At 37.7% G+C, this 15,861-nt stretch overlaps 1 protein-coding gene across 4 annotated transcripts in view; it reads left to right on the top strand.

Moving 5' to 3' along the window:
• Positions 1 to 14,548, top strand: part of EPC1 (enhancer of polycomb homolog 1) — a 92,021-nt gene extending 77,473 nt beyond the window's left edge. For 2 of the 4 annotated variants that reach the window (XM_061178098.1, XM_061178085.1), the window contains exons 8-15: positions 69 to 158; positions 246 to 394; positions 1,774 to 2,126; positions 9,763 to 9,881; positions 9,962 to 10,048; positions 10,886 to 11,027; positions 11,135 to 11,498; positions 13,170 to 14,548. In XM_061178098.1, the coding sequence (XP_061034081.1) occupies positions 69 to 158; positions 246 to 394; positions 1,774 to 2,126; positions 9,763 to 9,881; positions 9,962 to 10,048; positions 10,886 to 11,027; positions 11,135 to 11,498; positions 13,170 to 13,242 (1,377 nt within the window). In that variant the 3' untranslated portion in view covers positions 13,243 to 14,548. Of the gene's footprint in view, positions 1 to 68; positions 159 to 245; positions 395 to 1,773; positions 2,127 to 9,005; positions 9,075 to 9,762; positions 9,882 to 9,961; positions 10,049 to 10,885; positions 11,028 to 11,134; positions 11,499 to 13,169 lie in introns of those variants that run through there. The other 2 variants (XM_061178095.1, XM_061178104.1) reach the window with 2 other exon arrangements.
• The last annotated feature ends 1,313 nt before the right edge of the window (positions 14,549 to 15,861 follow it).

Here is a 15,861-nt window from a genome sequence, read left to right as displayed (position 1 = left end):
ATTTCTCGTGAACGCAGAGGAGGAATGGAGGAAGGCACATGTTCTGACTCACTTCCTTTTATTTCAAGGTTCTGTCTGGCTCTTCGGAAGCTGAGGAAGAGAATGATCCCGATGGTCCTTTTGCTTTCCGTAGGAAGGCAGGCTGTCAGTACTATGCTGTAAGTTTCCGGTTCTCTTTTTTTTAAGTAACAAACTGTTTACCTGGAGCTGACAAAAAAAAAACAATTGAGATTTTTCTTTTTAAGCCTCACTTAGACCAAACTGGCAACTGGCCTTGGACCAGTCCTAGCGACGGAGGGTTAGGGGACGCGCGATACCGCTACTGCTTGACCACCCTGAGCGTGCCCCAGCGGTGTATCGGATTTGCGCGGAGGCGGGTTGGGCGCGGTGGAAGGTAAGGCGTTTCTGTGTTCCTAGCAGAGGGATGTTTTAGATGGTGGGCGATGGCATCTAAAGCTTAAAGTGAGGTGATCCTTCTAAAGAGCTCGTTTTGTTCCTGTCTGCTATCCTTAACTGATTTTTTTGACTGAGATACTTCACCACTTTGTTACCTGTTTCTTATACAACCGTAGCTTTTAATGCATAACTAATGGTTCCCTAATGGATCTGCTTTTCTTCCTAAGATCGAAAGCCTCAGAGATAGATGAAGGCAAGTGTAAATCAGGATTACAAAAAATCGTTTTAGGAGTTCTGGGAGATATTGAGAAAAAGGATTAAGTAAGCTAAGAAGTGTCATATAACTGGTACACTGAGTTAACTCGTCAGTGGAAAGGCTCCAGGGTCCATGCAGGACCTTATCTTGACATCAGCTTGTCAGGACGCCTGCCTTTGTTGAGACCTGATAGAGCGAGCCCTTCATACTCTGGATGCCTTTATGTGAGAAGTTGTGTGTGGGAGGGGGGAGGAGTTGCAGAACACATGAAAGCGAAGGAAAAGAAAGACACTCGTATAATATTAGTGAAAAGAAATTAAAAGGCAAAACAGATAAATGATCAAGGTACTTTGACGAAGAAAGCTAAGGGTATAATTTACGGTCAGTTAATGACTTGTACACGTTTCTTTCATTTTTGAATCTTGAGGGCAGTTATGATCACTTCACCGTTAGTTTAGAATTATCCAGTCACTAAAATACATTTTATTGAGCGCTTTTTCAACCCAATCATTATGTTGACATCATAGTAGTGAAAATTCTCTACATTGGCTATATTTTATTCGATACTAGCATGAGTCAGTGTTAACATCTTAAGATGGAATCATTTATAAAGTTTATATAAATAAAATGAAAATATATCCTCTCGCGTGGTAGCTTCAAATATTTTGTCTATAAAAAATTTTAATAGTGTAAAATATCCAAAGATCACATACTTTTTACTGCTTTTCTCCTGCCTACCCCCTCCAAAAAAAAAAAAAAAATGAAGTTTTTGCTTAAATAAAGAACAGATATGTTAGCAATATTCCATGAATGTTTTGGTGCTTTATAATGGAAGTGAAAAATCAAATTCTCTTGTATGGTAAAGCCAACCGTAGAACTGTTAGAAGACTCTAGCTGTTGTAAGATGGACAGTGTACCTTATTCTTTAAGGCGGATTACTTTCTTCTTTAATCGAATCATTATAAAGTGAAAGAACCTTAAGAGAAATTGAGATTTTAGCGCATCGAGCCAAATAACGAAATCATCAAATTTATAGCTCTTAAATATTCAGTATGAGGTGGCTTTTGGGGACTTGGGGGTGTAGCTGTTTTACATGTCTGTCTGTGCCTTATTTTTAACAGGGTCTTACTGGACAGAGCTCACTCGGACTATGACAGCATGTTTCGCCATCTGGATTTGGAAATGCTTTCCTCACCACAACATTCTCCAGTCAATCAGATTGCCAATACCTCAGAAACAAATACCTCGGACAAATCTTTCTCTAAAGACCTCAGTCAGATACTAGTCAATATCAAATCATGTAGATGGCGGCACTTTAGGCCTCGGACACCATCCCTACGTGACAGTGACAGTGATGGAGTCTCCTGTAGAAAATGGTGTCGGAATGTAAGTCGAACAGGAGCAGCACAGCCCAGGACCCAGACATGCAGCGCCTCTGCGCAGAGTAAAAGCGGCAGTGGCTCAGCGCACTTTGGTATGTTCATTCGTTACGACGTGCGTTGCTGTAGAAGCACCGGGTTCATCAGTTTTTGGAATATGTGGTCTATTATACTTACAGCTAAAAGTCCTTTTCTCTTAAAATAGTATTTTTTAACAATCTAGGTTTAAGTATTTATTTGAGTCCTGATTGTACATGTGTCTTCATTTAAACATTTCCACATACCTAAGATGTTTATTGCTATTTAATATATGACATTTGTTTCCTGGATACACTTTGTGAACTACCAACCAAGATTCAACTATTATGTTTCAAATAATTAAAAAAAGAAAATGGACCATAAATTGATAGTGTTTTATATTTGGACACTTTTCTGGCCTTTTACTTAGACTGCTTTAAAGTAAGCCAGCAAGTCGATAGATATACAAGCTTTCTCTGCTTACACAGTCATTCAGAATAATTTATAAGAGGGAAACTAATTTTTCAAAGAACAACGCTTGTGTAAGGATTATTTTAATAATTTTGGAAACATTTTCAGGTAATACCTACTTTAGCATTATGCCTACATTGTGCAATGTGTCTAAAATAAATGCCATCTACTTAAAATATTCCTCAAATTTTAGTTTTCTATTTTAAAGCAAATATCTGTTGTTTGAGGCATGTAGATTATAGAAATTCACTGTTAAAATTGTCATACAGATTTTTATAAAGATGTTGATTCTGTCCCCCTAATTATCTGGTAAGGCTACAGTTAAACCTAATAAATATGAAAATGTGCTTCTTATTGTTAAAGACCTTCAGAAAAGGTTCCATAAACTAATTTACTTTGTGGTTAGAAATAAAGTACTTCTGCGAAGCGGAAGTCTTTCAGCTCATAAGAAAAATAATAACATTTCAGAAATCAAGTAGAAGATAATCTAACTTATTCTGAGGCCTACCTAACAGATTATTTATAATCCCATTAATTTCAGAGTCTATATCATGAAGAGTCAGTTTCTCTCTGCTTTTATAGTCTTAAAAATCAAAATGAAGAATTTTTCAGTACGAAGGAGGACTTATATATTGGTGTGAGTGTAGAGATTTTAATAGTATAAACTTGTAATATGTTTCCCTGATAAAGATTTTTAAGTTGTTTAAAATTCTTTTGAGACTAGACGTAGAAAATTGGCTTGTTCTGTCAATTCCTCATCTTCTCCACCTCTTAAAATAAAGTCATATAACTATCCTAAGGCTCTTACAGTGATTTTTTTTTATGTAAATTGTTTTGCCATACTACTTAAGTAAGCATTGATACTGTAAAACTTACTTGATTTGTGTTTGCCAAAGAATATTAAAAGGTGAACATGGAACAGTAGTATTACCAAAAGTATAGCTGAAGAAAATCTTTAATAACCGTATAATTTTCTTTTTAATAATTTCCTTCCCCTGTATATGTGATAAAATTAAATGGGTTTATCAGTTTTTTTCTGTTGCATCTAATTGTTTTCAATTTTCCCTTAAATTTTACTGGATCTTCCTGTATACTTAGAGAATAGATACCTGCAGGTTGCTTTAGGGTAATGCTTCATTCTTTCATGTTTGTGAACATTCCAGAAACCTAAAGCTTTTCTCTTCATGCTCTATAAAGTATGTAACAATGGACTCATATCATGTGTAGCTTTAACTTAAGGGAATTCGGCTATAGGCCCCTGGAGAAAAAATTAAAATTTTAGCAGTTCAGATATTATACAGGATTCTAAATACAGTTGAACTAAAAGAGTGAGCCACGCTGGGAACGGGAGAAGTGAGTCTATTACTGTTCCTCTTGCAGCGTCAGTGCCTGCATCGCTGCCTCGCTCTGTTAAGCATCTCATCTTGTCGATGTAATTGTAGTTTTAAAGATTTTTTTTTTTCACTTGGTATAGCCCCCAGATACAAACCAAACTGCTCAGTCTGGTATTCAGCCACAGAAACTCTGATCTAGTGTGATGCCAGAGGAAACGCGGCTGTGTCGGGCTTGTTGAAAGGAGGAGGTGGACCCGTCGTGGTACACGCTAAAGGAATTTTTAAGGCTTAATTTTTACCACACTGACTTTAGAACTTAACCAGTCATTACATGACCTACGAGTCAGCTGATATACTTGCCTGCCGCCTAAGCCAAATATGTGGGTTTTGATTTAGCCATTTTTGATTATTCTATCATTGTTTTAAATACTAATATTTATGTGTATGCTGTGACATAGTGATGCCCTCTGGACTGATTATCCCTTTTCTAAATAAGCCTCTATAAGGGCCTGTTCTCACTTTGAAATAGGAAATTCTAATGAGACTGTCAGGAGCCGTTGTTTTTGGTAAAGGGCCTGAGCTTTATCACACCAGCTCTCGTAGCCTCTGTGTCAGCTGCTGCTTGGAGTCTTTTTTGCTTGCTTCCCTGTCTTGACCATTTTGCAGAGTTGTGCAGTCAGACCAGTAGCCTGGTTAGTCAGTGCTAGAGTGCTTGGGCCTCTGGATACTGTACAGCAGAATGACACAGTGTTCAAAGTTTTAGGACTCGATTTAGTACTTAAGGATAAATTGTGTATTTTAAATAATCTTTAGTTAATATGTGATTTGGACAGTTTCCAAATACATTTTTCTAATTTTTTCTTATCTACAAAAATATCTTTGGGGTATTCCCAGGCAGTCCAGTGGTTAGGACTTCGCACTCTCTCCCTGCCGAGGGCCCGGGTTCAGTCCCTGCTCGGGGAACTAAAATCCCACAAGCTGGGCGGTGCAGCCAAAAGAGAAAAGAAAAAAAAAAAACTTTATTAAAAAAATCTTTGAAAGCTTAGTGTTTGTTCAGTGACTAAGTATTCATTTGCATGTGTTTGAGGGGATATCATATTCAGAATTAATACCTTTTTTCATAATTAGGAAGGACTCTGTAATTCAGAAAGACTGAAAACAGAAAAGTGATTCCCCCCCCCCCAGAAAAGTGATTTTAAAACCATTATATGTTCAGGATTTGAATTCCTAGTTCCCAGTGATATTTCATCAGCATTTTAAGTCATTTTTCCAAACTCCCATATCTACAGTATAGATTTGGTTTATTTTCATAAGTCAATAAGAAATTGTAGCAAGAATGATAGATTCTAATAAGTCTCAATATCTATAGCTTACTCAGCAGTGCAGTTTACTTCTATTTGTAACACAAATTTTTTTTTATTGGAGTATATAGTTGATTAACAATGTTGTATTAGTTTCTGCTGTACAGCAAAGTGACTGAGTTGTACATATACATATATCTACTCTTTTTTAGATTCTTTTCCCATATAGGTCATGAAAGAGTATTGAGAAGAGTTCCGTGTGCTACACAGTAGGTCCTTGTTAGTTAGCATAAAATTTTAATACTACAGTAAAAAAGGAACTCTAGATTTGAACACTGAATATTTTCATTGTTAGATTTTGTAGATTTGTGGGACCTTTTCCTTACCCAGATGTGTTTCAAAACTCAGAATTACTTTCTCAGCAGATTCTGGAGTAACACCCATAGTGAAATACATTAATAGTTCTACAGTTGTGTAGTGAAGTGCGAGAATAGTCACACTCAGTGGAAAGTTTGACCACAAATAACCTCATGTTCAAGACGTTTGCAGCCAAATGAATTCAGGTTTGGTCGTGTTTTGCTGTCATATGAATTACAACAAACTATTGTTTTCAGACTGGATGTTTTAGGTAACTGATAAGTGCTCATGAACCTCCAGACTATCAATTCAGGCTCACTGATTAGGCGGTCACACTGTAATACTGCCTGGAGTCAGTTGAGCTTATGTTTATTTCTTTATAGTTACCCTTCTCTCCTGTATTAAAGTAATTTTCTGCCTGTGTACTGCTCAGAGAAATTTCTTAATTGAGGAGTATCTTTTAAAACAGGTGTTTGGGTTTGTTGGTGTGTGTTTTTTTTTTAACAAAATATACATTTTGGTAATCTAGAATCCGTCTTCTCGAACTGAATTTTCAAATTGTTTACTTTTTCTTAAGTACCTGTCACCTCCCTCCCCCCACAGCCCTGCCGCCCCCAATCATTCCATGGATCTGCTCCAGCTACAGGAATGTGACTTAAAGGCCAGCAGGCTGAACACTAGGCCATTCCCGGCGCTGGTGTACCTACCACATGATAGGTCCTTGCATAAAACGTGGACTCGTAAAGTTTTAGATTATTTCATCTAAATTCCTACCCCAGAGGATTGTTAGAAGCTACCCACACAGCGGTGGTCTCTGGCCTCTGCCTCGGCACCTCTAGGGGCAGATTAAAATTCAGCAACTTTCTAGATCAGGTTATTCTGCAGTTGGGAGTCTTGCTTAGAAAGTTTGTCCATATATCGAGCAAAAGCTGCCTCCTTAAATTTAAATCCGCAGGTCCTGTTTGCCCTTTGGAAGCACACTGAGTAAGTTTTCTTGCTCTCCCACATCATAGTGTCCTCCAGATATTTGAAGTCCTGTCGTGCTCCTTCCCTGTTCTCAGCTTTTAATCTTGTCCCTCCCGTGACTCTGCTCCGCTCCCTAGACCCCTGTCTGTCAGATGCTCTATAGATGAGATTTCTTTTAAAGCATGATGCACACTGTTGGTACACAAAAAGTTTGATTACTTTTTGTAAATAATATTAAATCTAAAACAGACTTTTGTCTATTTCTTTTTATATTTAAAATCTCATTGGTTTGGGGGTAGTTTTGTTTCCCCTTCCACTACTGAATATCTTTGTGACCTGAGATGAAAGTTTCTTCATCTCTAGTATGAGATTATAGAAGGAAATCTCCAAGAATCCCTCCTGATCTAAAATTTTTTGGTCCTTTGAAATGATTCTGATTCTGGGTCTGGTGATCTGTCCACAAAACCACCGTGTCCATCTCTATGTGAACTGCAAACTTGACGGCCACACGATTTCTGGAGGTAGACATACAACCTAAAGACTTCACCTTGATAGAGATACAGGGAAATACGCTCATTTTTGTTTACTTCCACTTAGCATTTGGTTAGACTTTGAATTATAATGACATCCAAGGTCTTCTCAGTTTCCTGTGTAAGTAATAGTGCAAAACCCAGCTCAGATTTTATTTGCCCAAATTTACTGCCTTACCTTTGTCCAAGCTTTCCTACTCATTCATACAGCCTTTTGGATTGGAATTTTATTTCTCAGAAGAAATATAAAATCTTAGCATCTCATGGCTTGAAGAGGACTTTAATGATGACCTAATTTAACCTCGTGTATTTCAGATGAACATACTGAGCCCCAAAAGATTAAGTAACTTGCTCAGGTGAACTCAGCCAGTTATGACAGAGCTGAGAATGAAAGCAAAAATCAAGATCTCTTGGCCCCTAGACCCATGGTTTTTATTACCATCACTTCTAGCTTATATGTTACTCTGTGCATTTCTTCTAGAACATTTATCAGAAATGTCCAAGGGAAATTTTTATAACTAGACTCTGGAGTATAGAGATATGTAAGAAATAGGCTAACATAGGGATCTAAAATCTCAATGAGTGTTAGTGATCTAAAATGTCAGTTGCATTTTTATTTCTAAATCTGTATTTGGAGGAAGTTAACAGTTGTTAAAAAAAAGTGAAATTCACAAAACCCTCAGAGACTAAGGACTGAAATGTTGATTTAAATAGGGCAAAAATATTTGGAACCTTTATTCAAATCGATTTCCAATTTAATATTGCTAATGTTTAAATTAAAACAAACACCAGCAGAATTCTGCAAAAGAATATTTTCATTCATATAAATGGAGTTTTGTATATAGATCTTTACAGTGAATGCTAAATTATTGTTTTCTAGATGTGTAATGACGTGACCTTCCAGAAATGGTCCTTTTTTTTTGTTTGTTTGTTTTTTGTCTTTTTAAAATTTATTAAATATCTCCTACCAGGAAATTCAAGATTTAGGCAACGCACTCAAGCTTAGGAAATTAAAGTAGAAATCGCAAAAACATATTAGCAAACCCATCTAATAAATTAAGGATCTTTAGTTTTAAACAATTGCTTTTATGGATTTTTTTTCAACATAGAGATATTGTTTTAATTATAATCACTCTTTCAGGGCAGCATTTTTTTTTTTTTTTCCTTCAAGTTCTGGTTTAACACGTTTCTGTTATATGGAAATGGTCACGTTGACAGAAAGTTTGTCAGTATTTAGGGATTATCCTATTATCAATAAAAGCTTTTTCCGGTAGAATTCAGATCTGAGAATTATAAACATAGTAGGAAGAGAAACTCATCAAAGGACATATATCAACTAAACAGATTTGTAACACCCAAAATAAGAAAATGAAAAGTAGAATTTTTCCAACAAGAAATTATTTTTTGCCTTTGTAACCCAAGAAATTAGTTCAGCACAAGTATAAAAGCCTGTGTAAATACTAATAACTTCTGAGGTTTTCTTAAATATTATTTCACAGTTTTCTGATTCGTTCAAAATGTGGTAGAATTTCTACTTAACATCTATCTAAGCATTTTGTAGTTGTCCTAGGCAGAAGCTGTATCCTGGGGGATAAAGATTCTTATGAGTTATAAGTGCAAATTGTAAAACTTGATGAAGTAATAGTCTAAAGAAATTATCAAAATGTCTTTAACTAAAGACAACAACAAATTAGCTGGCAGTATTTTGAAAACATTAAACTTTAGATTGAGGAAATATGCATGATTTATAGATTCCCTAGTACCCAGGGATGCATGATAACCCTTTTTTTTCCGTTTTAAATAGTTCTTACCCAACCATCACAGGCTTCTTAAAAGAAGCCTTAAAGTCAGATGTTGTGATTGTATGTGCTTTTTTTTTTTCTTTTTTTTAAATTGGCAAAAAAAAAAAAAGAAAAAGAAAAAGGTTTCCTTTTTAAAAACTGCACACACTTTTTGGGGGAGTAATAAATGAACATTTTTTTGTTTGTTTTTTTTAGAACTGAGCTCTCCATAGACAAACATAAGTAGCATAACACAGTGTCTTTCCTCAGACATCATTCTGTACAGTAAACCAACATAAACATCTCCGTTCTTATTGACTGGATTTTTTCCAGGTGGGTTAATTGGGTGGGGAAAATTAATTAACCTTTGGAGCCTCTTTTCTTCCTGTTAAACTTAAAGGATGGGTTCTTTTTAAAAAAAAAAAAAAAGTGATAAACCAACAACCTTATATATCATATGAAGGAAATTTTTGTAATGACTAAAATTAGAAAATATGTAGAACAATTAGTATTTCTACACAGAACTGCTAGGGATCATCTGAATGCATTGGGACAGTAGTATGAATAAACTAGAAACTAAATGGTGATTATCAGATTTCTTCTCAAGCTCAGTGCAACGTTGAATTTCAAATATGCGGATGAAAAAAGCTGGTATTACCTTTTACACACTGTCTAGCACAAGTGTCACAGCTTACAAAAAATAATGGTTTTGAAACGTGGGAAGTGAGCACTTCTCTTTGCTCTGTGCAACTCGGAAAGTTTCACGTTGTTTTTCTTTAAACTCAAGCCACTCTCGTTAAGTGTGGTTATAAAAATGCTGAAATTTCCATTCGGAAGTGATCTTTAACGGGATGCTAAAACGCTTTAATTCCGCGCAAATTTTTTCTTAAATGCTAACATTTGTCTTAGTGTACTGTGAGATGCGTGTGATAGCCGTGCCTTTTTGTAAAGTGTCTTCTCATTTTATGTTCAGCATTTACAGCCGAACAATACCAGCAGCATCAGCATCAGCTGGCGCTCATGCAGAAACAACAGCTTGCACAAATTCAGCAACAGCAAGCAAGTAGTCACTCCTCCACCGCCACGTCACAGGTGAGGGATTTGTCTGTCTTATGATTATCCCTCATGGTTTCCCACCAGAGTTCATCTCTAATTACCAACTGTTGCCATAGAGCCTTGCATCTAACCAGCAGAAAAGTGGCTTTCACCTGAATCTACATCATAGCCATTCTATGCAGGGTTTAGAAAGAACGTTACAGGTGAGTATAGAAGCTGTTGCCCTCTGCTCCCTATTTTAAAAAGTAAAACTAAAAAGCATAGTCCGATGAGATGGAGACCCTGTCTTCAAGTCTGACCTGTAGTCTGTGAATGTGCCTCTTTAATATACAACCCCACCCAGCTCTCTATGTGGAGCGTTTGAATTATTATTAAACTTTATGCTAAAATAACCTCTTTTACTATTAAAAGAAATCACTTTTGAACTTAAAGCATGATAAATGTTTGCCATTTAAACATATTTAAGGCTTAACTAAAGGCTGAGATTCGTGTCTCTAAGCATCTTAGAGGAAAAATGCGTTTAAAAAAATTCAAGGGGCTTCCTAATTTCTAGGCTGAGTTAGAATGTGATGTTTTGTTCCTTCTCTTCTAAAGGGATAGTTATCTTACTGTCCCAAAGGTGCCTTTGGTCACGTGTGTATATGTATGTGTAAGTTAGAGGAAGGAAGTTTTACATGCTTACTTATTCAAATTATATGAATTGATTCATTCATTGATTCATTCATTGCAAATCCCTGAAATCGTTTTACTAGCATATTTCTTGTCCAACACTTTGTGTTGGATGTTTACTGTTTCCACATTATAAAAGGTTTATGTTGGTAATTCCATATTCTATATTGTCACATAAGAAGATCAGAATTCCTAATCCTTGAGTTATAAGATGATTTGAACATTAATCAAATTTATGCCTGTCGGAGAGATGGAGATATTTCAGTGGTTTGCGACTGTCATTTATGTTCAGACTGATTTTGGTAACCTGTGTAGCTTTAATAATAACGTGAGACTAAGTGATGCTGATTAGATCTGTATTTTCTGTTCAGGGTTTTGTTTCCAAGACTTTGGATTCTGCTAGCGCTCAGTTTGCAGCCTCTGCTTTGGTGACATCAGAACAGCTGATGGGATTCAAGATGAAGGAGGATGTGGTGCTTGGAATTGGGGTGAACGGCGTCCTTCCAGCCTCAGGTAGGGATAAAGACGTTTAAGGTGTTTGGATAACGTCTGTGACGTACGTCTGTAATAAACAAGGAGCAGAGTTGCGGTGGTTCAGCTGCTTCCTTCCTTTTCCCTAGGAGTATACAAGGGCTTACACCTCAGTAGTACTACGCCCCCGGCACTTGTCCACACGAGTCCGTCGACGGCAGGGCCAGCTTTGCTACAGCCTGCGAACGCGACCCAGACAGCGGGTTCCCACAGTGGGCCGAGTCACCCAGTGACCGCTGCTGGTTCTGCAACAACTCAGGTTCTGATTGGGAACAACATCCGATTAACTGTACCTTCGTCAGTCGCCACTGTAAACTCTCTTGCCCCCATAAACGCACGACACATACCTAGGACTTTAAGTGCTGTCCCATCGTCTGCCTTAAAGCTGGCTGCCGCAGCAAACTGTCAAGTTTCCAAGGTCCCGTCTTCATCCTCTGTAGATGCAGTTCCACGGTGAGTAGTTATTTAAGCCCAAAGTGTTTGAAAAATATGAAACCTGACTAAAATTCTCTGGCATTGCTCTCTACTTATTTCTTTGTGTTTTTTGCTCTTTTCCTTATATACATTAAAAATGTATAGATGAGAATTCCTTATTTATGTAAGAACTAAACAGATAAATGTTGTAATTCAATGTTGCTGAGAATTTGAACTTTAAAGGGAGTATAGTGAATATTGCATGTATGATTGGGACATGACTTAGTATAATAAGAGCTTATAATATTCTCACTCTTTATTTCACCTTTGGATCGAAGGAGTTGTCTTTAGGATGTTTCTTTTGCTTATAATTTCTTCCACAGCTTCTCACGTAGACAGAATTAATAAAACCCACCATGGCTAGTACACTAATTAAGCCTCTCTTAATAATGTAAATAATGTAAAGGGTTACAGTATTCATGCCAGGTCAACTTTTAATCAAACCATTATTTTCTGTGCTAACTTGTTTTCTTAGGTTTCAGTAGACGGTTTAGAATGTTTGCTCAGGCTCTATTCTGTTTTAAATATTCATGGGAATTAAAATCAAACCTAGTTTGTCTAGAGATTTGGGAAGATTAGTGGTAGAAGTTGGAGTGGTTGGCGGCCGGACTTTGAGGCGTCTTGGCTGCCGCTCTGACACGGAGACTTCCTCCGCTGGGAGTGGCCCAGGGCAGGGAGCAGGCTTCGTAGCAACAGACTGCAGCTATTAGTTTCTGGACCCGTGCATCCCTTCTGCTTCTGAACTTAAGTGGTAGTCACGTCTGCTCAGTGCTCACCCATTCTTAATATTCTGGGTCTAGTCATAGCTAGCCAAACAACTATAGCTCTTACTTAAATATATGATACGTGGTTTTCATCGCTACAGAATTATATAACCGCGGGAGACTCGAAGTGTAAGGGAAACGTTCGCATCACTTACTTTAGCCCCTCTGTTTAAAGATGAGGGAACTGAGTTTGCAGGGCAGAGACTGAGACACAGATGTAGAGGACAAACGTATGGACACCAAGGGGGGAAAGCCGCGGGGGGGTGGGGGGGTGGGGTGATGAATTGGGAGATTTGGGGTTGACATGTATACACTGATGTGTGTAAAATGGATGACTAATAAGAACCTGCTGTATAAAAAAATAAATAAAATTTAATAAATAAATAAATAAAGATGAGGGAACTGAGTTCCGTGAGCACGTCGGCAGTTGAGGGGCAGGGGCTGCGGGGACCCTGGTCTTCTGTTTGCTCAGCTCCACGTAGAGAAAGAACTCGGACTTAAAAGTCCTGACATGAATGGCCTTCACTCACATTGTTCCTTTTTAAAACTCTTAGGAAAGGTTTAATAGAGGAGGAGATTGAAACTATAAACTAAAGCTTGGTTATCCTTTATGTGTTGTAACATCTAGGTTGCTTGGGTGCTACTACAGGTTTGTTGGTAATGTAGTTGACCATGGAGTGTGCAGTGGACACAAGCCTGACTTCCGGTTGTGTGTTCCTAATGATAAACCATAAAAGTTCATATTCCTCTACTTGCTATCCTGTCCCAAAAGAGTCAGATCTCTTTCTATTATTAAACTTTCTATATTTAAACTTTTTATTGGGAAGATCATCTTGATTTGTTAAATTGATTGCAGATAAGTAATTTATTGAACTTTTTTCAACAGGGAAAATCATGAATCAGAAAAGCCAGCACTAAACAACATAGCAGACAATACAGTAGCGATGGAGGTGACGTAGCTTCCTCAGGAGTGGAGCCGCAGCCTGGGGACTTGATTAGGTGCTATGCATCAGTAGCATTTTGAATGCAAGGGATGATGGAATGCAGCACATGCGTTTCTGTGGCAGCTGTGGGGACTTGACAGCAATGCTCATCTCTCATGCTTCAATTTTTCTTTTCTTACTGTTAATAGGGAAAAAAATCAACATCTGTAAATTAAGAATACAGCAATTATCTGTACAGTACTGCATATTTGTAATACCCTTGTATATATGTTACTTGAATACAGAGATGTTCATTTGTGATGCTTTGCACTTGGGGGTGGGGGGGGGAGGGAAATAAATTGCAACAAAGAGTGTGAGATGATGTGAGAGTGTGTAGAGATGAGGTGTCATCCCATCATGTGCATGGTGCAGAGCCTGCTGTTTTATCTATTTATTGTGCCGTGTTTACAGTTTTGTACACTGTACCTTCATTGGTTCCTGTGCTGTAGTGAATGTGTTAGGTAGCTGTGGACTCCTTGGTATTTTGTAAATGGTATAACATAACTTGGTTCCCCTCTGGGTCCCTGAGTTTTCTGTGTATCATGTGAAAAAAAATGGTGACATACATACAGAATTTTACAAAAAAAAAAAAAGGCATCAGTTTTTTAAAAATGGGGAATGTACTGTTAAATGGGGATCTTCCTGGTCTACTATCATTAGGACAAGTAACGAGCTAAAAATGAAGTCTCTTGAATCTTCCCATCCCCACCTGCCCACGGAGCTGTGGGTAGTTTCTGGTACTTAAAGCACTAATGTTATGTTGCTGCTCTGCAAACAGCCCAGTAGTCCCATTTCCTTCCACACCAGAAAGTGTTAAATCAAGTATGCAAATGGAGTCCTTACAACTGGAGTTTATGTTGTCTTGCCCTTTTTTTAGCACAAGAAAAAAATTGTACTTTTTTATTGTCGAATTGTTTCAAAGACTTCATTCTTTACTTGTTCTTACAAAAAGGATATAAGGGAGAAGAATGCAGTAATTGCTGTACGTGTATCATCATTCCAGTTTCTAAAAACAGCCAGCCAGCTTTTTTCCTTTTAAGATTCTCCAGAAGGCTGCGAGGCCAGAACCACAAATATCGGGTGCCTTCCTTTGGAAATATTTGACCTCTCTTCTGTGAAGAGAATGGTACTTAACAGACTACTACTAGTGCTTTGTCAGTACCGAAGTCTGAATGCCCAGTCCAATGGCATACATTATCCTTAAGGTTTTTAATCCCACCTGGAAAAATTGTGATAGAATTCTCACAAAATAAACCCAGGGCATTACATGTTGACAAACTAATGTGTAGTGGTCTTTTGCTTTTATTTTCAACCCAAGAACTTTTGTGTGACTTTAATTAAAATCATTCAGTAAAGGGGGGGGGGGCAGGGCCAGTCATGGGAACGTGAGCAATTACTTTCCAGTTCATTTTTTTCAACAATTATTTATTGAATGATTACCTAGTATGCTTGGGACTGTTTTAGGTCCACTACAGTGAAAAAAATTCCTGCCCATTCTATGACCATGGAATTTATAATTTCATTGAGTGATAAAAACAAGATGAATATGTAAAATTTAAATTGTATTATGGTAAGTATTTGGGGGGAAAGTAAAGCAAGGAGAGGGGAGAAGCAGTGCCAGGATGGGGTGGAGGTTGCCGTTTCCGGTAGGGTGGGCAGAGAAGTGCCCACAGAGATGATGGCGCGGGGGGGGGGGGGTGGAGAGGATACATACAAGGGTCGGGGTGTGCCTGGTTTGCTGAAGGAACAGCAGTGTGGCTCTGGTGCACAGGCAAAGAAGAGCGGAGTAGGTAAGGTCAGAGGGCATCGGGGAGGCTGCTCGTGGCGGGCCTGATAGGTGACTTTAAGGACTTAGGATTTTGGAGCAGAGGAGTGATGTGGTTAGAACAGGCTCACTCTGGCTTAGGTGTTCAGAATACAGTAAAGGACCAAAATTTCTCCAAATGTGATGAAGACAGTCCACAGACCTCAGGAAATCAACGAACCACAAGCACACACACGAAGAAAATTTGTTAAAGCATATAATCAAATTGCTAAATATCGATGATTAAGAGAAAAATCTTAAAAATAACTAATTTTTAAAAAGACGTATTACAGAGAAAAATAAGAATGACGGCAGATGTTCACTGGAAGACATGCAAGCTGAAAGGCAGTGGAGCAATATATCCTTACTGAACAAAAAAACTCTCAACCTAGAATTCTAAACCTTGCAACATTGTTTTTCAAAAACGAAGGTGAAATATTTCTTCATACATACAAAATCTGACAGAATTCATCGCAAGCAGATGTCCGATACCAGAAATGTTAAAGGATGTCCTTGAAGCAGATGAAAATGGTATCAGAGATCTGGGTGCACGCAAACAAAGACCATCAGAAATGGTAAATATATGTGTACGCATTAAAACTATTTTCCTGATCTTTTAAGTCTTTAAAAGAATCGGCTTTTTGAAGCAAAAATAATAAGAGTGTATTATGGCATTGTAACACAAGGAGAAGGAACATCTATGAGAACAGTAGCACAAAGGTCAGGGAAGGAAGAAGGCCTAAGAGCCTGATCCTACGCTCAGAATGGTATAATATCCCTTGAAGGTAGAC

Source organism: Eubalaena glacialis, chromosome 2 (assembly GCF_028564815.1).
Source record: "Eubalaena glacialis isolate mEubGla1 chromosome 2, mEubGla1.1.hap2.+ XY, whole genome shotgun sequence".
In the NCBI taxonomy this organism is placed as follows: domain Eukaryota; kingdom Metazoa; phylum Chordata; class Mammalia; order Artiodactyla; family Balaenidae; genus Eubalaena; species Eubalaena glacialis.
Note: the sequence above shows the minus strand (reverse complement) of the source record. Positions and strands in the feature narration are given on the sequence as shown.